Source organism: Pelobates fuscus, chromosome 4, assembly GCF_036172605.1.
Source record: "Pelobates fuscus isolate aPelFus1 chromosome 4, aPelFus1.pri, whole genome shotgun sequence".
In the NCBI taxonomy this organism is placed as follows: Eukaryota; Metazoa; Chordata; class Amphibia; order Anura; family Pelobatidae; genus Pelobates; species Pelobates fuscus.
The window spans coordinates 121,827,850-121,853,262 of record NC_086320.1 but is presented as its reverse complement, the minus strand read 5'-3'; the positions used below and the strand labels follow the sequence as shown (position 1 = coordinate 121,853,262).

The 25,413-nt window shown below is 38.6% G+C and overlaps 1 protein-coding gene across 11 annotated transcripts in view; it reads right to left on the bottom strand.

Moving 5' to 3' along the window:
* Positions 1-25,413, bottom strand: part of PTPRM (protein tyrosine phosphatase receptor type M) — a 713,165-nt gene that overhangs the window by 128,844 nt on the left and 558,908 nt on the right. For all 11 annotated transcript variants that reach the window (XM_063451546.1, XM_063451547.1, XM_063451551.1 and 8 more), the window contains 2 exons: positions 20,364-20,451; positions 3,281-3,357 (listed from right to left, as the gene is read on the bottom strand). In XM_063451546.1, the coding sequence (XP_063307616.1) occupies positions 3,281-3,357; positions 20,364-20,451 (165 nt within the window). The remainder of the gene's footprint in view (positions 1-3,280; positions 3,358-20,363; positions 20,452-25,413) is intronic.

Here is a 25,413-nt window from a genome sequence, read left to right as displayed (position 1 = left end):
ACACAGACACTAGTGACAGAGAAGACTAAGTAATTAATTTTACTTTCTAAATTTTACAAGGTCCCATTGTAAGTAAGGGGTGAAATTAAGTTTAGACATGTCAATCCTAGAAATTACGATCAAAGTCGTTGCCACAAAGACTGAGTCAAATGCTTTGAACTGACAACAAACTTAAGTTATGGTAGTCATTTTAGATAAGCTAAATGAAGTCAAAATCGTCATCAGGAAAAGTTAACTCTTTCCTGGATAGGAAAGTTTACTGAGGTTTTACTGCCCTCTACGGACCAAATATTTAAATTGTGATCTGCAGGTTGACCACACCTTCCGTATCCTATTGGCCTTATCAACTAATGATGTACAGAGAGTCTGGCCCTTTAACATTTAGGACAAAGGGAAGAGAGGGGGTTAGTTTGGGCTTTCAGATTCGGACATTCAGAGAGATCCAGGACAGATATTCACTCTAGGACTAACACTCAAACTCTCTTGGACACAACTCAAGAAACACTCCTTGACACTTAGAATTTTACTCTTACTTTCTAACCAACATCACTTTTCTCTATTACTTACACACCTCCATACAATTAATCATACTCGCATTCAAGTTCCTGGGACTACCTACTCATCTGATGAGAACATCTACTTAACTGGTAATTATGCTGGTTTTATTTAATTAATCTAAATTAATTAAAATCTAACAGCATGATATATGACTGGACAAATCACGGTCAGATTTCAATATTTAGAAATCTTAGTTGACTAAAGAATATATAGTTAAAAAACATTCCATTCTGCAGGTGGAATTAAGAATAATTATATATTAATGTGATATTATCACGTGTTAGCATACCGCTGTTTTTATCCAGGTGTATTGATTTGCTCTAAAATAAGATAAAATATCTTTTTAGGCAAATTAAAATTCGGCTTATAGAATCTGGTACATTATTCTTATTGGATGGTTCCAGGAAATGATTAATGAGCTGGTTTGAATGTTATTTTAATTGAAAATTACATGAGAATTGGATATTATATTCCTAGGAGGATCTAGCCAGCATTGAAAGGGTTACACAGTTGATCTTACGGTTAGCCAAGGTTTTATGGCTTTTCGCTGGAAGTTTAGCTTTCTGTGTCTGTGATGTACCCCCATAAATCTTGTAAGTCTTGACAGTTGATGCTGTTAGTTGCTGGATTGTTTTAACGTTGCCATTGTATTGCATACTTATGTTATACTAAATATTCACTGATTATTATCATGCATGTTGCCTAATATTATTATTTTATTTGTCACAATAAATTCTATTTTTATAACAAATTGTAAATAAATTTCACTTACATGATAACGATCTCTAAGATCTAAGAGAATTGAAATAGTGGGAAATTCTCAACTGTATAATATTATCATCCCATAAATATCCCCACAATGCCTAAAATACAATTTTAAACTATGTAAGCTATGTCATTAACAGTTTTATTATCTTTATTTATATATTCAGCGTCACCAGGTGCTGGATTCCAGGCAATTTGAAAATCTTTTTGGCACTTTTTAATGGGACGAGGCTAAGCCAGAAATGTTTAATAAGATATATTTAGTTAAAAAAAAAAGATAGGTTTTAAAAATCGTTTCAATAACCCTTTACAAGCAACTTCAGAATTGAATTCGTTTACGGTCCATGCATTGAAATATGTATTTTCTGCATTTATTGAGAATTGCCCATATATGTCTTTATTTTTTTTGCCAGGAACAATATCCAATAAACGAAATGTTATAATCAGCCTTATGATTAAGCCTAATTTTCTACCCCTATATTAATTTATTTATTTAACATTACAAATTTATATCTATTGTTAGATTTGGTGGTAGTCTTGGTTCTACAAAATATTAATATGTTTGAAGACACTTTATCTGCATTTCACATCAAATAATTCCATGCAAAATGTGAATACATATGTACATTGGATTTTTCCAGACTTTCAATTAGACTTTCAATTGAATTCATTTATTTGCAAACTTAGCATATCGCAAAAAGCTTATTCTGATGTAAAACATTAGGTTAACATGATGCAGTATGAACAAAGACATAGTATTCAATAATTAAACGGCTTACATATTTAATGGAATGGCTTGCTTGCATTAGAAGCACTAGTTAACAGCTGCACGCTGCTTTGAAGAGAACTTAAAAGTGCAGAGATGACAAGAGATTGCAAATCACTGCATTAAGAATTACATGTTTTGTCACATTAATATGCAAACAACTTTCCATTTAATGAAGAGTTATGCCAAATTGTTTGCAGAAAAAAAAAAAGAAAGGGCATATACTTTGTCCGCATAGTCATCAAGAAGCAACACAAAGTTATTCACTAAACTGTGAAATATTGCGAATTCAAAGTGAACTCAAACTGAATTTCAAAATTTAAGGCAATAACCAAATTGAAAATATTGTCAGTTATATATTTATTTATTTTCAAATTAGCTACTTTGGCTTTAAATTTGAAATTTACTTGAAATCATAGACCATTCACATTGTAGTGAATAACCCATGCCAGAGAGTAAACATATCTTTTCCATTTGCCTCTCACTATTACTATTTATCATTTCCGACTCTGGAGATGTCTGTCCCTGAACTCACATTGCCAACTGTATGCATTCATAATTAGGGTACACTGTAGAGCAGGGATAGGTAACCTTCCGCACTCCAGATGTTGTAGACTACATCCCCCATAGTACTCTTACACCCATAATGCTGGCAAAGCTTAATGGGAGGTGTAGTCCAAAACATCTGGAGTCCTGAACGTTGCCTATGTCTGCTGTAGGGTGTTCGATACCAACTGCAGGGCTGCCTCTACTTTTGGTCTAGTATAAGAGAACAAGATTTTTGTGATCACCTAAGATCAAAAAGACCCCTCACCTTCTACATCCTTAAATACACAAAAAATATAATACCTTGTGGTGTAAATGAACTACTAAAATGGAGCCTTGGGAATGTGTACAAAAGTCACATAGATAGAACACCTGAGGCACAGAACATCGGAGGACATAACTTTATCTGTCACACATTGGAGGCACAAATCTCTTCCTCTTCTACCTCAGGGATTAGCTCGGGTAGGCTAGACTTTCAAAATAGAATAAGCAAACTGCTGTAAGAGGGTGCAGTTGGGAGAGTAGGTTAATGAGGAAGAGCTTTGGTAGACTTTTTTTTTGCATTGCTGAGCCATCAAAATTTAATTATCACTGCTGTTTGTGCCTTCTGCAAAATGTTAATGTTACCGTATTAAGTGTACGTACGTCAATATAATTTCCATTGATATAGTCAGAGCTGGCTTCATCTTCAATGGCTTGAAGTCTCACTCGGGAATGGTCATCTGAAAGGCAGTCAAGAATTGCAGATTCAAAAACAAATTCTACACACAATTCAAAAATGGTAACACAGTATAACAACATTATATAGTGACTAGTGATGTCCCGAACGGTTCGCTGGCGAATAGTTCCTGGCGAACATAGCGTGTTCGCGTTCGCCACGGACGGCGAACATATGCGATGTTCGGTCCGCCCCCTATTCATCATCATTGAGTAAACTTTGACCCTGTACCTCACAGTCAGCAGACACATTCCAGCCAATCAGCAGCAGACCCTCCCTCCCAGACCCTCCCACCTCCTAGACAGCATACAATTTAGATTAATTCTGCAGCTACATTCATTTTTTTTATTTTTTGTGTTTATTATACATTATCCCCCAGAGCCAGTAACCTGTGTTTATTATACATTATCCCCCCATAGCCAGTAACCTGTGTTTATTATACATTATCCTCCCCATAGCCAGTAACCTGTGTTTATTATACATTATCCTCCCCATAGCCAGTAACCTGTGTTTATTATACATTATCCTCCCCATAGCCAGTAACCTGTGTTTATTATACATTATCCCCCCATAGCCAGTAACCTGTGTTTATTATACATTATCCCCCCATAGCCAGTAACCTGTGTTTATTATACATTATCCGCCATAGTCATTTATCGTTGGACCTAGGCAGCATGATGTCTTAGGCCGGCCCAGAGAGTGAGTGAGTGAATAACATAATATATATGTTCAGAAACATATTAGTAATATATGTAAATCGGGTTCATGCAAAGAGGGTGAAAAGGTATTAAAGAAAAACACACTTATTGCATCAAATTTACAAAGCCAAACTTTTAAAAGCTTTCCTCATTTCTTTCTCGGGATGAGGAATATATCGGTTGTAGACTGAGGATTTCCATCTGCCCAATCTTTTAATAATATGCACTGGAGAGTCAGTGTTAAAGGAGACCGAAGCTGCCCCTATTCTAAATGAAAGACCCGAGACATGGATACAACCCAATCTTAGGAGTAGTGTTCTGATGTAGAAGATGAATTTAGCCGTAGTCAGAGGGATTCAGTGAGAGTAGTGGTGAAATGTGTGTGGCATGACTGAGTGTGGGTAAGTAAGAGTCAAGTATTTTAACTGGGCACTAGTTCTCGGTGGGATAAAGTGGTATAGCGGATGGTTGAGTAGTTTGGTTCGTTTTAGAGGTTTGTAGAGAAAGTATATAGTGATCATGATTTTTAGCGATATCCAATATTTTTAAGGTGGTCCCAGTGCCACCACTCATATCTGGTGTCACAATAGCTTGCATTTAAAAAAAAAAAAAAAAAAACTTTTTTGACTGTAATATAATAGCAGTCAGTTTCCTTCACACGTGTGCGTTTCAGGGCCTGCCAGGGCACAGTGTCACACCAGTGCAACTCATATCTGGTGTAACAGTAGTGTACATTTAAAAAAAAAATACAGGGGGCTTGTTGTCACCTTTCGGGGACCCTTGGTGTTGTACGTGGCTGGGTGGAGGAAGAGACCTTCAATGACATCAGTGAGGACAAGGAACGGGACATGGCTAGCTTGGTATCCAACCTTGTGCAAATGGGGAGTTTGCGGTTGTGCAAATGGACTGTTGGGGGTGCGTTAAATGGGGAGTTTGGTCTGTCACTGTGAAGCGGGCGTAACCCTTACACTACCTGATCGATACAACATCATACCTGATGTTTTAAAGCACGTTATTCCAAACATTTTAGGAATGTTAGGTGATTTATGCCCTTTATGGATTAAAACCAGACTCTGCACCAACTATGTAATTTTCCATGCGAGTTTTGCCATGGATCCCCCTCCGGCAAGCCACAGTCTAGGTGTTAGTCCCCTTGAAACAACTTTTCCGTCACTATTGTGGCTAGAAAGAGTCACTGTGGGTTTTAAAATTCACCTGCCTATTGAAGTCTATGGCGGTTCGCCCGGTTCGGAAAATTTTATGTTCGCGACATCACTAATAGTAACCACTGAAAGGCAACTCTAGAAATAAGGATGCAATAGAACTCGAACAATAAGATCAGATAAGAAAGATGTCTCTTGGCATTCTAACAGTCGAAGTTTGCTATGGAAGAAGTCATGAGGTTTTGTTAGCATACTGGTTACAAACAAAATTACACTTTTCCAAAATACTATATAGAGACAAAAGGGTATTTAGACATATATCAAACCAGATCTGTCAGCTAAAAAAAGCTGCAAAAAAGACATTTATTAGTTAACCATAAAATGCTGTCTGTGTTATTTTAACGTGTCTGTAATATGTAACTTTAACGTAGTGGCATTTATCCTTTCCAGTCCATGGCACACCATAAACACACCTTACACAAGCATTTATGAATAATAGCATGCTGGTTGTCTGATTGACAGCCAGGGGGATGGCTGTCTATATATATATCTATATATCAGTCATTTTGAAATAATGGTACAGAGAATACCATCTGGCTGAGACCTTAATTATTGCAGTCCATCTTTTCTCTACAGTGACATCCGGATTGCCTAGACAGAAAAGACTGGATTGTGTGGAAGTAAGAAATCATACTAAAACACTGTAGGGTGGTACCCATGTACTTTTGTCACCTTAACCACTACTATTGCTGTTATGGTGTTCGGAATGTTCCGTTAATTTCCCCGATAGTTATTATACTGGAAAGTAAGAAAGACCCAGGAAGAAAAGAATAACAACAATCGCACAGTGAGTGTACAACAGAGAAAAACATAATCTACAGCCAAGTTGCTCTCATGTAACAGTTTGAGAAACTGCCAACAAACACAGCTGTGTAGTATTTTGAAATATCCACTCTACTATGTCTAGTTTACACATATCCTCCTGCAAATTAACCCCTTAATGACCAGACCATTTTTCAATTTTCTTACCGTTAAGGACCAGGTTTTTTTTTTACATTTCTGCGGTGTTTGTGTTTAGCTGTAATTTTCCTCTTACTTATTTACTGTACCCATACATATTATATACAATTTTTCTAAAGATACCATTATTTTCATTATATCATATAATTTACTATAATTTACTATAAAACCAATTATAAAATATGATGAAAAAAATGTAAAAAAACACAATTTTTCTAGCTTTGACCCCCAAAATCTGTTACGCATCTACAACCGCCAAAAAACATCCATGCTAAATAGTTTCTAAATTTTCTCCTGAGTTTAGAAATATCCAATGTTAACATGTTCTTAGCTTTTTTCAAGTTATAGGGCTATAAGTACAAGTAGAACATATTTTTATAAAATGTATCACTAGTGACATTGTAACACTGTTATTTTTTTAAAGTAGACAACCCAGGGTATTCAATATGGGTTATGTCCAGTCTTTTTTAATAGCCACTTAGTCACAAATACTGGCCAAAATTAGCATTTATATTTGTTTGTATGTTAAAAATGCAAAAAAAAACCCTACCTATTATGAATGCTAACTTTGGCCAGTGTTTGTGACTAAGTGGCTACTTAAAACGACTGAACATATTGAATACCCTGGGTTGTCTTCTCTTGCAAATGGTATGCCATCATGGGGGTAATTCTCATTCCTGGGCGACCATACGCTCTCAAAGGCATCATAACCAATCTGGCAAATCTCAATGTGAAAAAACAGAAATACAAGCCTTATATTTGACCCTGTAACTTTTGAAAAACACTATAAAACCAGTACACGGGGGGTACTGTTATACTTGGGAGACTTCACTGAACACAAATATTAGTGTTTTAAAACAGTAAAACATATCACAACAATGATATCATTAGTGAAAGTGCAGTTTTTGTGAAAAATGCTGAAAACTTCACTTTCACTGACCATATCATCGCTGTAATATATTTTACTGTTTGAAACACTAATATTTGTGTTCAGCGAAATCTTCCGAGTAAAACAGTACCCCCCATGTACAGGTTTTAAGGTGTCATGGAAAGTTACAGGGTTAAATACAGTGCTAGCAAATAAAATTCCCTGGACTTTTGGCCTGGGTTGTCAGGCAGGTCCCGCATATTGCAATCAATAAAATTACTTAATTATATAAAAATATTACATAAATTTGCATTTAGAATTTAAATAAATATACATATTTATATATTGGAAGTCTACGTGTATATTTATGAAGTTAGTTATGTATTCATGTGTATTTTGATATACATATATATATAAATATATATGTATATATATATTAATATCAAAATACAGTTAGAATAAAATTACATATATATCATTGTTTTATTTTTTATTTATAAATTATTATTTATTATAATATATAAATACAACACATATAGTTTATATATATATATATATATATATATATATATATACACACACACACACACACATACACATACATATATATATATATACACACACACATACATATACACATACATATATACACACATATATATATATATATATATACACACACACACACACACACACACACGTGTGTAATTTTACTCTCAGGGTATTTTTATATTGATATATGTATATATATTAATAAATTATACACTTGGTATGACGTTATATATAAGAAATTTTTTTTTTTTTTTTTTTTAAACTCTTTCATCTTTTTTTCACCAGCAGGGGGACTGCTGTCAGTTCAGGCAGTCCCCCTGCAGGCAGCACTATGGACACTTATTGCGGCCATGTGACCGCTCTTAAAAGAGATAGCATGGTCCGCGGGGGCCTATTTTGCCGAAGGGGGGACTATCTGGGCTATCACACAGTCCCCCCAGAACGAGAGGAACGGCGGCGATCGGGTAAGTAATTAGGAATTGCCGTGGACGTACTGGGCACGTCTGCGGTCCTTAAGTACCGTTTTTGTCGGACATGCCCAGTACGTCCGCGATCAGGAAGGGGTTAAAAAATAATTCTTTAAAAAAAAAAAATGAGTTTGAGATATGAATAGACTTTGGCTATAAGTTATTGCTTTCCACCCATACATGTTTACATAAAACTGAATCCTTTAAAGAAACAGGCCATGTATATTGCTCCAAGGATCTCTCTCCCCTGGGGCACTCCAAAGGATATATCACTTTCATAGACACAACTACTTGAACAGACAAATATATCACCACTGACAAACTGAAAAGAAGGCAGCAGAGGAAAGCTATTTAAATGCAAATTGTTGAATAATAAATAATTTAACAAATATTAGATCAGAATTGATTCTTTATTGCTTTGATTTTGGGAAAGCTAATTTAGACAGAGTTTAACTATTTCTGTAGATTTCATAATTGAGATTTACATTTTGATTCTATTATATAATTGTACAGCCTCACTTTATTTATCTCTTTAATATTAGCCAGTTCACTGTAGCTGTTCTTATGTGATTTTAAAAGCAGTTCATATGGAAATTAAAGTAGAATTTTATTTCCGCTCTTCTCTTTATATTTTCTTTATGCAGAGTTGCCAGGTGCAAAATACAGAGTTTATAACAAAAATTAACAGGGAGCTAAGATGGAGGGGCCCGATTGCAAGATGAAGAGGTATGGATTCTTTATTTAATTTGATTTCCCACAGCTCAAAAATACGTATTTGTTAAATATAAAGATAAATACATATCTTATTAAAATTCATAGGAAGGGACAGGTCCTTTTTAATGTACTGGGGTACTGCATACCTACCAAGGCTGCCCCGTCCATAGGTCGCGGTGGGGCCATGGCTCCAGGCAGCTCTTTGACAGGGGTGGCATATACACTTTAAGTTGACTGCTGTATGGTGCCATCTTTTCATACATCTATAGCGATTACCACTATATAGGTATGCAGTTCCAGGCCCCCACTACCTTGTTCTGTGCCCCCTTCTGAAAAGGGGGCCCAGAAGTCTAATCTTCCCTTCCTGCAGCATGCGTTAGCATTGCTGCATGTCTGGCTTGCATTATGTGCCATGTGGAGTGTCGCCATAGCAACTTCCGACAACGCTCACTTGCAGCTTGCAAGAGGAGAGGACATGCTGCTGGAAGGGATGATTAGAGTTCTGGGTCCCCTTTTCACAGGACAAACATGCTGTTCTACTGGACCACCAGATAAGATAGACAATTAAAAATAAAAAACCTGCTCACCCCTCACAGCCCCAGTACACACATTACATGTACTACACAGACACTGCATCCACTACACAAACACTGCATCTGCTACACACCCTCTCTGCATAGTATACACACACACAGACACTGCATCCGCTGCACACAGACACTGCATCCACTGCACACAGACACTGCATCCACTGCACACAGACACTGCATCCGCTACATACACACTGCATCTGCTACACACACAGACACTGCATCTGCTACACACACACAGACACTGCATCCACTACACGCAGACACTGCATCTGCTACACACCCTCTCTTCATAATATACACAGATACTGCATCCACTACACACACATACACTGCATCTGTTACACACCCTCTCTGCATAGTATACACACACACACAGACACTGCATCCCCTGCACACAGACACTGCATCCGCTACACACAGACACGGCATCCGCTACACACAGACACTGCATCCGCTACACACAGACACGGCATCCGCTACACACAGACACGGCATCCGCTACACACAGACACGGCATCCGCTACACACAGACACGGCATCCGCTACACACAGACACGGCATCCGCTACACACAGACACTGCATCCGCTACACACAGACACTGCATCCGCTACACACACAGGCACTGCATCTGCTACACACACAGGCACTGCATCCGCTACACACACAGACACTGCATCCGCTACGCACACACTGCATCCTTGAACCCTGGCAGTCCAATGTCTTAGGTCGGCCCTGATAACTACCCGTATCAGAAAAATCTGGAAATCTTTACCAAAATGTTGGTATTGCATATTTAAACAAAACAGTAATTAGATGTTATTGAACTATATTTCCCATGATGCTCAGCAAACCTTTGATCCCAGGTAAATATAAAAATAAATTGAAAGTTAAAAGGCTCTATTAAAGTATGTTTTATAGAAAGGGTGCAATGCTTCAGCACAAGCTTTAGTCGTTACCTATGTCATCTTGTTTACTAAAGTGAAATGAAAGTGAATTTAAAATGTTAGGCCAAAGTACCGAATGCAAAGCACAGCTGCATTTTCCCAGTTTGACTATTTTGACCTTATATTTGAAATTGACTCTCACTTTAGTAACTAGTCCCCTGTCTATCTTTCACTCTTGTAGGCCACATCTAATGCCTAGGAGAAGATGGACGTGCTTATGACGCATAAGAAGAAAATATCAAAGGCCGTAGGATCTCTTTCACAGCATTAGGAAGACTGAGAATCATGGGAAATGTAGTGTATACACATATTGGGTGTTAAGGTTTAATATCACATGCAGTGTATAACTACAATCACCAATGGCTAATACACAGACTGGATTTTCAATAGCTGTGCTTGATGATATACGTTGGTAATTATATGATTGCATTTTATTGTAGAGCTGAACATACCTGGTTTAATTGATTCTATAATTAGAGAGAATAAAGCTGTGTAATTTAATCTTTATACGTCTCCCAAAACGATTGTTTTTTTTTTTTGCTTTGTTTTTTTAATCCTGCTCCTACATAGTAAATAAGTCAAAACAATTCACCAACTTCTTCACATCTCACTCCCTGCGTCCTATCTGAACTTGCATGTGGTGAAACTCACTTTTTTTGAATCTATATGCACTACAACTCCCTTACAATAAGGTCAAATCTCCACCTTATATTCAACTCTTATTGCTTACCGCTCCCAAATCACATGCCATATATTTCAGCTTGGGGGAAAGATGGGCTTCACGGATGACTTCACTATTTAAGGATACATAGGAATATATTGCTTCCTTAAGTATATGCTTAACACACAAGGATCAAGCTTATAAAACTCTACTGGTTGGTACCTCACTGCCTTAAAATACATAAAAAATAAAACAAAAACCACTGACTTTTGCACATATATTCATTGCTGGTGGAATTGTCCTTGAATTAAACCTCTTTGGTCTGCTGTCACCCTCCTTTTTTTCTGTTCTGTCTAAACCCTTTTCACATGATCAATGGTCTTTACTTTTCTCTTTGAGTTTTCTCACAAGAGAACAAAACAAGTTGGTGGCTAAAATCGCTTTAGCAAGTCATAGAGCCATACCAGAGTTAAAGGCGGATAGCAAAATCCTCGGTGTGGCTGCAGTTATCCTTAAGATTCATGAGGCGATGGTACTTGACAAAATGACTGCAACAGTCCATGACACCCATATAAATTTCCAGAAATATTGGCTCTCTTTTCCCTGCCTCCTCAAAGCCAAGATCTTGCTTCTCTCTTTTTCATTCTTACTTTTCTTCTGTTTTTTTTTTTTGTACAAGTTACAGCAACAACTTATTCTCTATATACATTATATCTTTATTTGATGATACTTTGTATATGATTTAAACTGTTATATAGCTCGAAGTATCTATTTTCCTACTGGGCAAGTATCTATTTACCTTATTATTTATTCATATTTTATCTATGCATCTGTTAATCCTTCTTTACTAAAATATATTTATAAATAAAGAATTTCAACAGAAAGTAGATTGAGTAAAATATACTATTAGAGTGTTATTCATGGTCATTAGGATGATACTCATTACATCTGAAACAAATACATTCTGCATACATATAAAAGCTATCATACCATATTTAATGAACAAAACTTTTAATAGAGTGATTATTTCCCTTTGATTCCTCAGACTTTTCAAGATCTCTGGACTTAACACATTGAAAATTGGAATGGAATTAGCCAAGTCAAATCACCATGGAGTCCCACAAGGTCTGTCTGTATGCTAAATTAAAATTAAATAGGGTCTTTCTGCAGGTGCTCTGTGCAAGCACCATTTATTCATTGTAATAAATTACTTTTCAGTTTGATGGTATAGTTTCCTATGGTATCCTTTACTGTCATTGGGATGAAATCCAACCTGGTACCCAGGCACCACTGAGCTTAATTAAACTCTGATACCGCAAAAGTGAAAGTGTCAAAAATGGCAATCAATTTGATGCACTGTAGAAAAAAAATAGCTCAAGTTTTAAATATTAATCTTTATCTTGGTATCATCTAGTTTAAATTAGATTTTTACCTACATAACTCAGAGTGAATCACAGCAAAAGGAGAGGCAAAATTGCACAGATCTTGAAACTGCAAATTCTGTCTATCTCATAAAAGAATCATGACATTATTTTTTTTTTCTTATTTTGCTTAAGCAAACGATAATTTAAAGTGCACAATGAATTTTCAAAGGAAAATAAATAGTATTTACATGCAACAATGACGACTTTACTGTGCTAGTCAGTTGGGGGTGCTAGACACCATTGAGTGAGCATGTGTACTGTTTGGTCTTCACATGCAAAATGACAGCGAGTAGAGCAACAAATTTGCATCAGATTTTGTGTTAAGCTTGAACATTTCTCCGCAGAAAATTACGGATGATTCAGAATGCTTTTGGGAACGATGCACTGAGTGCAACGCAAATAAAAGTCTGGCACAAACGCTATAAAAAGATGGTCAAGAATCTGTTGAAAAATTTGCCGCCCTTCGACTTCTGACCTTTCCAAAAACTAAAATCACCTTTGAAAGGGAAGAGATTTCAGACCTTCAATTCAGGTAAATATGACGAGGAAGCTGATGGCGATTCCAACAAAAGATTTTGCAGAGTGTTTTGAACAGTGGGATGCTGTGTGAAGTCCCAATTAGCAAATCTGGGCAGTGAGTGTCAGATCGTGGATCCCCAAGACAAATCTAAACCACTAACCGATGTGAAATTGTAGAAATCGAAAGAGAGGAGATGAAAGTGAAATGGCTGAGTGACTTCAATCTGTAATATTTAATACCACCAATATTAGAACCTTCAAGAGAGCATAACTGAGTTCTAATTGACAAAAAATAAAAATGACCCACCTAAAGCGAGTTGGACAATTGAAACTGAGTCAACCAGAACCTATGAGCCAAAAAAAAGGTTCAAGCCCGGCAACATATAAAACATCTTGTTACAACATATCTAATAGGCAGAACAAAATCTAGCAACAATGCGCTGCTCAATTAAATTTAAACAGAAAGTATTTGATCAGAAATGTAAAATGTGCAGCACTCCCCTATGGCCTCTAGGGGTCAGCAGCCTATCAACCTCACAAAAGCCAAAGTATACGAACCTACAAGCAGTAAAATAATTAAACAAACTACCAAAATGTTCGTATGGAAGTTAATGAAAGACTACACGAAAATAAGTATGAGAGTAGAGTTAGCCCGTGATGACGCTGTGTGCCTACGAAAGGGTAACGGAGATCAAACAACTCACTGTTGCTGCAACTTCGAGACAGTTAACAGTAGCGACTGGAGGATAAGGGCCTTGGACAGCTGAAAAACTTGAACCAGGAATGAGCAGATACTCTAAGAGCAGGTAAGGAGGTAAGGTATCCACGAGGAAAAGTAAGCAAAATGGTGAACTACTGCAGCCGGAAGTCTAGGTATGCAAATTGCCAGACCAACAACGGTAATGAGGAGGGGTCTGGAAATCTTTAAGTAGGGAAATCATGATCCTCCCACAACAAAGACCCAACCTTATATAATAAAGTGACACTCCACTGTCCAAATACAAAATAGATAAAAAATCCCTGTATAATAGATATACCCCAAATGACAGCATGCATTAATTTAATTGTGCTTTTTTCCATTGGGGATACATCTAAAAACCTCTTGCAAAACCTACATTTCTCTCATCTGCAGCCTTTGCAAACCCTATCCTACTAACCCTGCTTAACCATTTAAGGACACATGACATGTGTGACATGTCATGATTCCCTTTTATTCCAGAGGTTTGGTCCTTAAGGGGTTAAAGGGACACTCCAGGCACCCAGACCACTTCTGTCCATTGGAGTGGTCTGGGTGCCAACTCCCACTACTCCTAACCCTGCAAGTGTAATTATTGCAGTTTTTTATATACTGCAATAATTACCTTGCAGGGTTAACTCCACCTCTAGTGGCTGTCTACTAGACAGCCACTAGAGGTCACTTCCTCCTTCATAGCACAGGAAACCTGTGCTAGAGCATCGCTGGACGTCCTCACGCTGTGTGAGGATCTCCAGTGTCGGTCATTTCCCCATAGGAAAGCATTGAAATTATTTTTCAATGCTTTCCTATGGGGAGCGCTAATGCGCATGCGCGGCATTGCCGCGCATGCGCATTAGGTCTCCTCAGCCAGTGGGTGCCCACCAGCCGATGCAATGCATAGGAGGAGCGGCGCGGAGGAGGAGACAGCGACGAGGGACATTGTCGCTGCCTCAGGTAAGTCACTGAAGGGGTTTTCACCCCTTCAGTAACTGGGGATTGGTGGGTGGGAGGGAGAGGGACCCTCCAGTGCCAGGAAAACGGATTGTTTTCCTGGCGCTGGAGATTCCCTTTAAGCTTCCTGTGCTTGTCCAATCACAGACTTCCCAATGTAGCTCAACAAGAAGTCATTGTAAGGCAGGTGCTCTGAGTAATTGCTGCCTCTTGAGTTTTGCTCTACGGAGGTAACCAAACCAGGAAGTAAGTGGACATGTTGTCTGTTTAAAAGCCAGGGGGTGTAACAAAGTTAATTGGTAAAACTGGTAATTTCTATTTAAGGCTGTGCTTTTTGTAAATTTAAAAAAGAGACTACACTCTTCACACATAAAGGTTTTCAGCAACCTAAAGTGTGTTAGCGGTCTGGAGGTTTCCTTTAAAAAGTATTCTGACATTTTATTTAAAGAACGTAACATTAACTTGCATTTATTTTTACAGCCAGCTAAAAATGCTTTCACAAATAAAACCATATAGTTTATTTAAGACAAAATAGTAGGGATGTGCATGGGCAAAAAAATTTGGTTCAGTTCCGAAATTCGGGTAAGTAAAAAAAATGTGTCTGCTTCGGCAATTCCGACCAATGGCATTCGGTTCCGTTCGGCACTTCATAAGCATCCGAATGTCCGAATTGCATGAAACGAATGGCATATGTCTAGTGGTTGTGATGACAGTCCGGGCACTGGGGGCCCTATAGATCTGTAAGTGGTTGTGGTGGCAGTCCTGGCACGGGAAGCCCTACAGATGTGTAAGTTGTTGTGGTGGCAGTCCTGGCACGGGAAGCCCTACAGATGTGTAAGTGGTTGTGGTGGCAGTCCTGGCACTGGGCGCACTATAGATGTGTAAGTGGTTGTGGTGGCAGTCCAGGCACTGAATTTAGAGTAATGGGCAGGGGGCTATGTCGCGAGAAGGGGCATGTATACTAAACAGTGAGCAGCCAGTGGTTGCTCACTGTTGTAAAAAAGAAAAAAGCCCCCCCCCCTCGAACAAGTGGCCCCATGGTGGGGCATCTATTAATGCCCATGAGTGGGGGCTATAAAAGTAAACAGGGGACATAGGGTCCCCCTTGGCCCCCATCCATGAGCAGCGGGTGGGGGTCCTAAATGAAAATGTAGGGGGGAACCAATTGTCCTCTTCCCCCTGACCCCCACCCATGAGTGGAAGGTGGGGACCCTTAATGAAAATGGAAGGAGGGACCTATTGTCCTCCCCCCCGGCCCCCACCCCTGAGCAGCGGACGGGGGCCCTAAATGAAAATGCGGGGGACCTATTGTCCTCCCCTTTGGCCCCCTATAGTCCTCCACCCCGGTGTAAATACCCCTCCAGGTGACTAGGGGTGGCAAGCCCCTAGTCTCCACCTCACCCTCAAAAAAATTCAATAAATTCCTACCTACACCCCTCACCCTAAAAATAGTGAGGGGGAATGAGAAAACTAAATCCCTGTAAATAAAAAATAACTTACCATTTGGTGTCTTTTTTCTAAAATCTTTTTTTCATGCCCAAAAAAGGGCAAATAAAAATCCATAATACCCGTCTGAAAATAAAATAAAAAATCTGCAGAAAAAAAAAAAAACAGACGCTAAAAAAGTAATTCATCTTCACCCAGGGAGGGCACGGTGCAGACTGAGCTCCACAGGGTGGGGAAAGGCTTATAAAGCTTTCCCATGCCCTGCAATTAGGCTCAGAGCACTCTGATTGGTTGGTTTAAGCCAACCATAGAAACATAGAATGTGACGGCAGATAAGAACCATTCGGCCTAGTCTGCCCAATTTTCAAAATACTTTTATTAGTCCCTGGCCCTATCTTATTGTTAGGATAGCCTTATGCCTATCCCACACATGCTTAAACTCCTTTACTCTGTTAACCTCTACCACTTCAGCTGTAAGGCTATTCCATTCATCCACTACCCTCTCAGTAAGGTAATACTTCCTGATATTTTTAAACCTTTGCTCCTCTAATTTAAGACTATGTCCTCTTGTTGTAGTAGTTTTTCTTCTTTTAAATATAGCCTCCTCCTTTACTGTGTTGATTCCTTTTTGTATTTAAATGTTTCTATCATATCTCCCTGTCTCATTTTTCCTCCAAGCTATGCATGTTGAGGTTCATTTATCCTTTCCTTGTAAGTTTAGTAGCCCTTCTCTGAACTCTCTCTAAACTGTCAATATCCTTCTGGAGATATGGTCTCCAGTACTGCGTGCAATACTCCAAGTGAGGTCTCACCAGTGTTCTGTACAATGGCATGATCACTTCCCTCTTTCTACATGGCCACGTCGACCGAGGTTCTTTTATGATGATTCGCCATCAGCTCACCTATGGCCTCCATAGTCACCGTTGTGGGGGCTTTCGAGAGTGGCAGGGGCTGCATCTGGGCGGGTGGTGGCAGCTTCGAGGCTGGTGAGAAGTCCCTTCTGCTTAATCTGACGTCCCATCATAAAAGTCTGAGCAGCCTCCGTGAAAGGACCCCATCGTGGATCCGGGGGCGTTGTGAGCCTGCCACCATAGCTCACAAATATTCATGCCCAGCCAGGGCTTATCAGGTTTTTGTTTTTTTGTTTTCTGACCCATTGTCTGCCCCCATTTATATGCCTATTAACATGATATGATATCAATGTTGTATGTGTTCTGAAAAACATTTAACCTTTATTTTCTATTATTTGACTGTGCAGTCAGGAAGAGTGAGGGAGGTGGATATGATGAGTGTATGTGGTAGAGAGGGGGTGTGGCTGCTGCAATCAATCTGAAGTGTACAGGAGGAGTTGACTACTGGAGAGGTAGGATGTCAACCATTCAATTCTACTGGAGCATATAAGGACTTGGATTGACCATAGAAAGGTTACATAATTGTTGTGAGGTAGAATGTGTGAGGTCTATATTCAGAAGGGAAGATTTTCTAATATGACCCTAAACTCTGACATGCCTTTTGGCGCACACACAATAATGTCTCTTGCTGCCCATGTTAATCAGCGAGCAATCTCTGCTCTGCATACAAATGGAAGGAAGAGAGGGGAGTATACAACATGGATTTTTCTAAAACAAACTCTCTTAAAGTCATATTGTCACCATAACTTTTTATAATAATAATAATAATAATAATAATAATAATAATAATAATAATATATTTGACAATAAAGTTATCTTCTCACTGACAATAAGCCACTACTTTCTTGTATGGAAATGTCACTACTGCCACTGAGAGAGACAATTTTAATGGATAATAACACATGATTCATTTTCCAAATGACCTTTTTTACAAAGCTTTTACGCTTTCAAGAACCTTGCATAGGTGTGTCTCATCGGAGTGGTATAAACACCTGGGGCTTGAGCCCAAAAGAAAATGTAATGATCCTTACACTTACAGAGAGTTGGGGATATACCATGACATTCCTTTTTATGTCTTAGCCCATCCTCTCTACCTATAAACAGCATGCTGCTCATGCACAGCCAGAAACAAGTATATGTTGCACAGCCAGATATATAATCACTGCCTAATTGAGAGATGTACAGCAATGTTCAGTTCCCCAACAATGCCTGCCAACAGTAACCTAGAGGGATCTTCCCTATCCCCCTAAGTAGCCTGCTTGCACACTATACTACTGATCTTCCTTTTTATGATAGGTGACTGCTTTGAGAAGTACCAGGCTGATGTAAACACAAAACAGAAAAAAACAACTCTAATATCCTCTTGCCCTCTTCACCAACTGTAGAGATCCAGGGCAAAAGACAATATATGGTGCTCCAGTCCTCAAAGCCCCCTTAATTGCTTACGGAGTGCCTAGGCTGCCTTTTGAGTAATTGTATGTCAGAGCAGTGCTCACTAACACAGATTTAGAGAGATTTTTGAACAATATTTAAAAGAAATAGGCCTTTTTGTGTACATAGAAAAAGCATTAGATCTTTGAGTTCAGCTCATGAAAAATGGTGGCAAAAATAAAAGTGTTACGTTTATAATTTTGTTCAGTGAACGCATGTTTAAAACGGAAGGTGGCTAGAGAGACATATATCAAAAAGTCCAGGGTTAGTAAATAGGTCTCAGCAAAGCAAAAGAATAGGGTATTGACATTGGGTGGCAGTAAATTATTTAGGCTAGCAAATGTAAAAATGAGATTTATGGGAGCTAAAGTGAAGGCAGTATAAATAGCATGGGTACAAGGAGACATGAATGATGACAATAAGTTTGAACATATGTAAATCCAGATGAAATAAGAATAACGGCAATGAAAAATTGTACAAGGTCCACGCCTTTCGTTGACATCTCTGTGTCTTACACAGAAGAAAATATTAGCAAGACTTTTCTCCCTATAATCACACATTAATGAATCCTGTTATCGGGTAAAACATATTTGAGTTATATATTGTTTACTAGTGTTCGGTGGTGGGAAGGAATATATATGTATATTTCTTTTCTAACAAAGCTTGTGCTTCCGTACGTCCAGGGATAGTTGACAGAACATTAAGTTACATACATCTGCTAAAAGCATTATGAGTTTTAAGATAAAATTCACTATGGGGATCTATTCACTAAACAATTAATTGTGCAGCGTTGACGATCTAATTTTTAAGATTTGGGCTAAAGCAAGCTAAAAAAATATTAGTGCATCTGCTGACTTACCTTTGCTCTGGGACGGACACGTTTTAGTCCTTTGGTCAGAAGCAACACTTGTCACACCATGCAAAGACCATGCACAATTTGAACAACTATAACTGGATTAGTTTATGTTTTGAGATACTCGGCACTTGCACATGATGCCAGGTTTCATGAACATATACTACCTCTTAATTGGCTCTGTGGTCCTTGGACAGGTAGCAATGCTTCCATCCAAAAGGGTTATAATAATAACCGCCACTCTTAGAGTAAGCATAAGCTAGGAAAAGTAATGGAAATTATGCCTTTAAGTCAGTTAAGGATATACCTAAAATTTAAAAAGCTGGTGGCATTTAGGCAGATCTATGTACACTTTATCCCTAAGAATAGTGCAAGAACATATAATTTGTAGTTATAAAAAAACATAATAACCATAGAACACCTACTATCGGCTTTGAATAAACAACAGAAAATAAACTACAGCTAATGTGCACAAAAATTGTAGCGAAGTTTCTAAATTCATATAAGGATTGTTTTTGTTGATTGTGAATGCAATTTAAGTTTTCTGTGTTCTGCAAGTTCCCTCATCATTATCCTTAATGCAAGATACATTCGAATGTGAATGCACTTTGGTTTGTGATGATTTATTTAAACAGCAGCAAAATCTGTAACCTTTTCCTTAAACTATCCACGAATGTTTCACATTTGTAAAGGTTATAAATTTGCCTAGGTAATGAAATATTTAATTTCAGGCTTACATCATTCTGAGACAAAAACCTGTAACCTAAGATAAATTTGTGCATAATTATCTATTGTCTTCTGCCTTGATCCGCAAGGAAAATTAACAACGTTAATTCTGGAAAAGGCCAAATCCGTTCCTGTCCCGGGCCTAAAAAGGGTTAATTTACATTTAACTTGCAGGCTTCAAAATTCATTAGGCAAACACAATGTTTCTCGAAGGGATTTAAATTATAATTGTCCTCTAAATGCACGCTGAATGAATTTCATGGTCAATTTTATCAGACCAGGTACTGTAAAACAATCTTAGGCATAGCTACAAGCATGCTGTCAACACTTACAGGCAATGATATTCCCATATCTATTCTTCATTCTATTCTCATCTTTCTTAGCTGACTCCCACGGAGCAGTTTGTCCTTCAAAGAAGCTCTGAAAAAAAAAAAAAAAAAAAAGATTCACTAAATGTTATGGAAGAAAAATTAACAGCAAGGTGAGAAGCAAATTGTAGTGATAACATCTTATAAAAACACAAAGAAAATGCCAGTTCAAGTGCAGACAGTGGAATGATTGACTCACTTGTTGGCAAGATGATTTAATTATTTTGGGTGTTATGCGAAGAATTGTGTCTGCTACTCATGCAGAGTACAATACACGAGGTACAAATTTATGCTGTCATGGCCACATATGTATTTCAAAGCACAGCAACCTAGTTATTAGTTTAGAATGACAACTCAAGAATGTACAAGAATAAAATTGGCAATCAGATGCACAATGAGAAGGATAAACTGTTTGAGTGTGACAATTACATGTTAATGCAACCTTGCTCTATACACAGAACGTTCTGATTACTCAGATTCTGCACAACCACAGCCTTGCCTTTCACAAGTCCTGGATCTCCAATTAGACAACATAAACAGTCATTGTACAAACAGGGCAAAGGTCCCCTTGGTAGACAGCTTGAAGAGGGTGCACCTCTTTCCCACCCTTTCTTAGCCCGCTCAAAGGTGGTATGGGTAAGGAGAGATACAAAAAGGGATATAGTGGTAAGGAGATACGCAAGTGGTGGAGCAACACATTGTATTATTATTATTATTATTACTAGTATTTATATAGCGCAAGCATATTCTGTAGCGCTTTACAATATTATCAAAGGGGGAGATTTAACAATAAATGAGAGAATTACAAAAACATACAGGAACAATAGGTTGAAGAGGGCCCTGCTCAAACGAGCTTACAGTCTATAGGAGGGGGAGCGTAAAACCCAACAGGACAGGAGGTAGCAATCAAACAAGGTGGAGTGAAGCAGAGCTGGAGGAGAGAATAGAGTGCTGCCCTTTAGGAGAGAGCAAGAAACAGGTATGTGAGGTAGAGGTTACTCTGGGAGGCCATAAGCTTTCCTAAAGAGATTGGTTTTAAGGCATTTTTTTAAATGATTGAAGACTAGGGGAGAGCTTGATGGTCATAGGCAAGCTACTCCAAAGGAAAGGAGCCACCCGTGAGAAGTCCTGCAAGTGTGAGTTGACCATATGGGTGCGAGCAGCAGACAGGAGAAGGTCACGGGCAGAACGGAGAGACCAAGAAGGGGCATACCTGTGGATCAGTGAAGAAATATAGGAGGGGCTAGAATTGATCAATATAGGAGGGGCTAGAATTGATCAGAATTTATAGGTGTGGATTAGTAACTTGAATTGACTCCTATAGGATACAGGAAGCCAATGTAAGGACTAACAGAGGGGAGAGGTGTGAGAGGAGCGACAGAAGAGGAAAATCAGTTTAGCTGCAGCATTCATTACAGACTGTAGTGGGGAATTATGGCTTTTGGGAAGACATATTAGGAGAGAGTTACAATAATCCATGCAAGAGATTACAATTGGTCCTTATTAGCATCTTGCTTAAGAAAGTAGCGGATGCGGGCTATGTTTTTAAGGTGGAATCTACAGGATTTGGTAACAGACTGGATGTGAGGCTCAAATGTGAGGCCAGAATAAAGTATAACGCCAAGACAGCGTGCTTGCAAGGATGGACTGATGTGGGTACCACTCACTTGAAGGGAGAGCGAAAGAGGGGGATCAGTATTAGGAGGAGGAAAGACAAGGAGTTCAATTTTAGAGATATTGAGTTTCAAAAAGCGGAAGGACATCCAAGCAGAAATGGAAGAAAGGCAAGCAGTGACACGTTGCAGAATGGCAGGAGAGAGGTGCAGGGAGGAGGGGTATATCGGAGTGTCATCAGCGTACAGGTGGTATTGGAATCCAAATGAGGTAATAAGTTTGCCAAGAGAGGCAGTATAAATAGAAAATAGAAGGGGACCAAGTACAGAGCCTTGGGGGACTCCAAAAGGGATAGGACGAAGGGAGGAGGTATCATTAGAAAAGGAAACATTGAATGAGCATTGGGAGAGATAGGAGGAAAACCAAGAGAGGACAATGTCACAGAGACCGAGTGATTGAAGAGTTTGGTGAAGGAAAACATGGTCAACAGTGGTGTCAAAGGCACCACTTTGGTTTTGGTTTGGTTTGGTTTGGTTTAAGCTGTGATTAGGTCATTAGTGACTTTAATAAGAGCAGTCTCAGTAGAGTGGATGGGGCGGAAGCCAGACTGAAGAGGGTCAAGGAGAGAGTTGGAATTGAGGAAGCAAATTTTTAAGGACAGCTGCGATGGCCACATGCTGTTGGCAGGTACAAGAATAGTAAATCCAACTATCTGAAGAATGTAAACACTGCCAGGAGAAATCATTGTGGCTGTACTGGACAATATAGTTGATGTGGTAACTAATGTCAACACAAACCCATGATATGTAATCTGGTATTGCTCCTCAATAGTTCAAGAACAAACTATTTCATTATCATTATTATGATTTTAAAATGACAACCTTTTGTATTTCCATATAACAGGTAATTAAAACATGCAAGTAATATTGACACGTTTGACATGACAGGATGAGAACCCTGCTACATTATAAAGTACAATGGATTTAATTATACATGAGGAAAATACAGCACAATATTTGCAAAGGAAACATTTGTCGGTAGGGATTATATCTATATAAAATCTATGAATAGAACATGTCATCTTTAGAAGAAAAGGTGGAGGAGGGTCAAACAAGATAGTAGGGAGGATGAGATAGTTGACATGATTTCCTAATGGAGTGTTTTAAGCATTTCATAAATGTCTGGAGTAAGGGGATGATCTAATGAGTTGACTAAAGGCATTCCGAACCAATTGGGCAGCCCAGAAGATTGAGATGCAATACAGCAAATAGACACAGAATAGGATGTGTTTGCCAAATAGCAGGGATTTGGGAATAGCCACAGAGTTATGGAAAACTTTGTAGGTGAGTTCTAGGGTTTTAAATTGAACCTCAAGTTAGAAAGGAAGCCAGCCTGGTGTGACTACTATCAAGGGTGGCAAGAACAGGAATTAAAAAGGATTACACCGGCTGTGATCACTTATGAACAGATTGTAAAGAGTAATCTAAGCAAGAGTAATATCAAGAACTGTTTTAGTAGTAGACTTGGAGACTCATTTTCATCCAAGCTGTATTTTTGTGAAGGTACCTGTGATCCTTGTCTGCAGGTAGCATAGTCCTCTAGGGTAAACAGCAGACACAGTCCTTTTATTTGCATAAAGTCCAGGTACTTTATTTGTAAGTCCACACAGGAGACAGCAGCAAATGAAAACATAAATATAACAGGTTTCCCCTTTAAACAAAAACCTAGCTCGTCTGAGCACTGATTCACTTCAGGTTCCCTATCTCTCAGGGGTTAAACTAGAACAAAACAATATTGGTTTCACCAACCTAGTGTCTTTGTCAGCTCTCTGCACTCACAGTGCTCCAAGCCAGCCTTGACTGCTTCCCTTTCTGCACTCCCAGTGCTCCAAGCTAGCCTTGACTCTCTCACTGGAGAGAACAGCCTCTCTCCTACCTTCTTCCAGGGAGGAAGCCAGCAATCACCCTTTACCTGCCTAGCAGTTCCAAAAAACTCTGGCCTGGACCTTATTTCTCCCGGTTGCATATAAACTGAGGAGTGGAGCATTGGCCCACCCTGCTCTCCAAATGCTCCACCCCAGGGGCCCATAAATACATGAAGCTTTGTGTTGCACACCACACATAGAACACGTACTTCCTCTGGGGTTAAAAGGCCTCTCTGCCTTCACTTTATCACATACCCTACTCATGAACCAAATGTAAATCACAATGGCCGAGCATATTAACTTTAGTTTGCAATTGTAAATTCCACGCATAATAAAAAAAAAAAAAAAAAGACATTGATGATAAAAAAAAAGGATAATTGATCGCTCAGGGATAGTAACTAAATGTTGATTTTCATTACACTTGAGCATTCGGTTTCAGGCCAATTGCAGTTTATCCGGTTTGAGGCGTTCGTCAATATAGCCGCATTTCATCTCTCTAAAAAATAGTTCAGCTGAGTCAAATTGTCTTGCCATGCACAAGTCTAGTTAGTAGTAAAGAAAATAATCAGCACATGAACAAACATTTAGTGTCATTAGTTTTAGAGAGGGGTGGATATTATATATGCTTTTTTTGGTTTGTTTATTTTTAAGATGAAAGCAGTATGCTTATTATGTATATATTTTATAGTGCACTGATTGGCCCATTCTCAAGCTGTTTTTGGTTTAGCCTAATCGCTTTCTTAAATATTTTCATGAATAATATTCAGGAGAGCTGAACCATCACATAAACAAGTGCCAGAGGTCCTGGACTACATTTAATTTACGCAAAAAAGGTTTGGCCAAATCAAATTTTTTCACTGTGTGCAGGTGTAGTAATCATTGCATGTTTGGATAGAGGAAGAAAGATGCAAGAAGAGAAATACTGATACTGATAATTAAGATTTTGGTAAGGGATTAAACTAGCACAAAGATTAGAGATATAGAAAGATATTAAGGCCACGACAGGATTGGACGCTATATGAGCCTGGACATGAAAATCACATTGGGTCTAATTTGCCTTTCTGGTCTCTTATTTACAAAGGCAACTAGACTTTGCAACAATATATACAACCATCTGTATGTTCAATTATCTACAGCAATTTTCAGACATAAATTATAAATCTTCATAAACATGCCGAGACACAGAGAAATCCAAACTATAGGACATGGGGCACAAGAAACCCATCCTATGGCTCACAGTGTGCGGAAGGCTGAACGTGCAATGGGCCTGAAACAGTGAGTGGCCCCTCTTACATGCAATGAACCTAAGGTATATTTGGACACTCAAGTTCTAAATATGGATACAAATCAGATACAGATCTTCCGCTTCACACACCGCCAGTAACCACATTAAAACACCCCAGCCTGCACTTCTAGTGCTCTTTTGTTTTACCATATCGAAAACCAATGTATGCCACACCAGCAGACACAGCATTT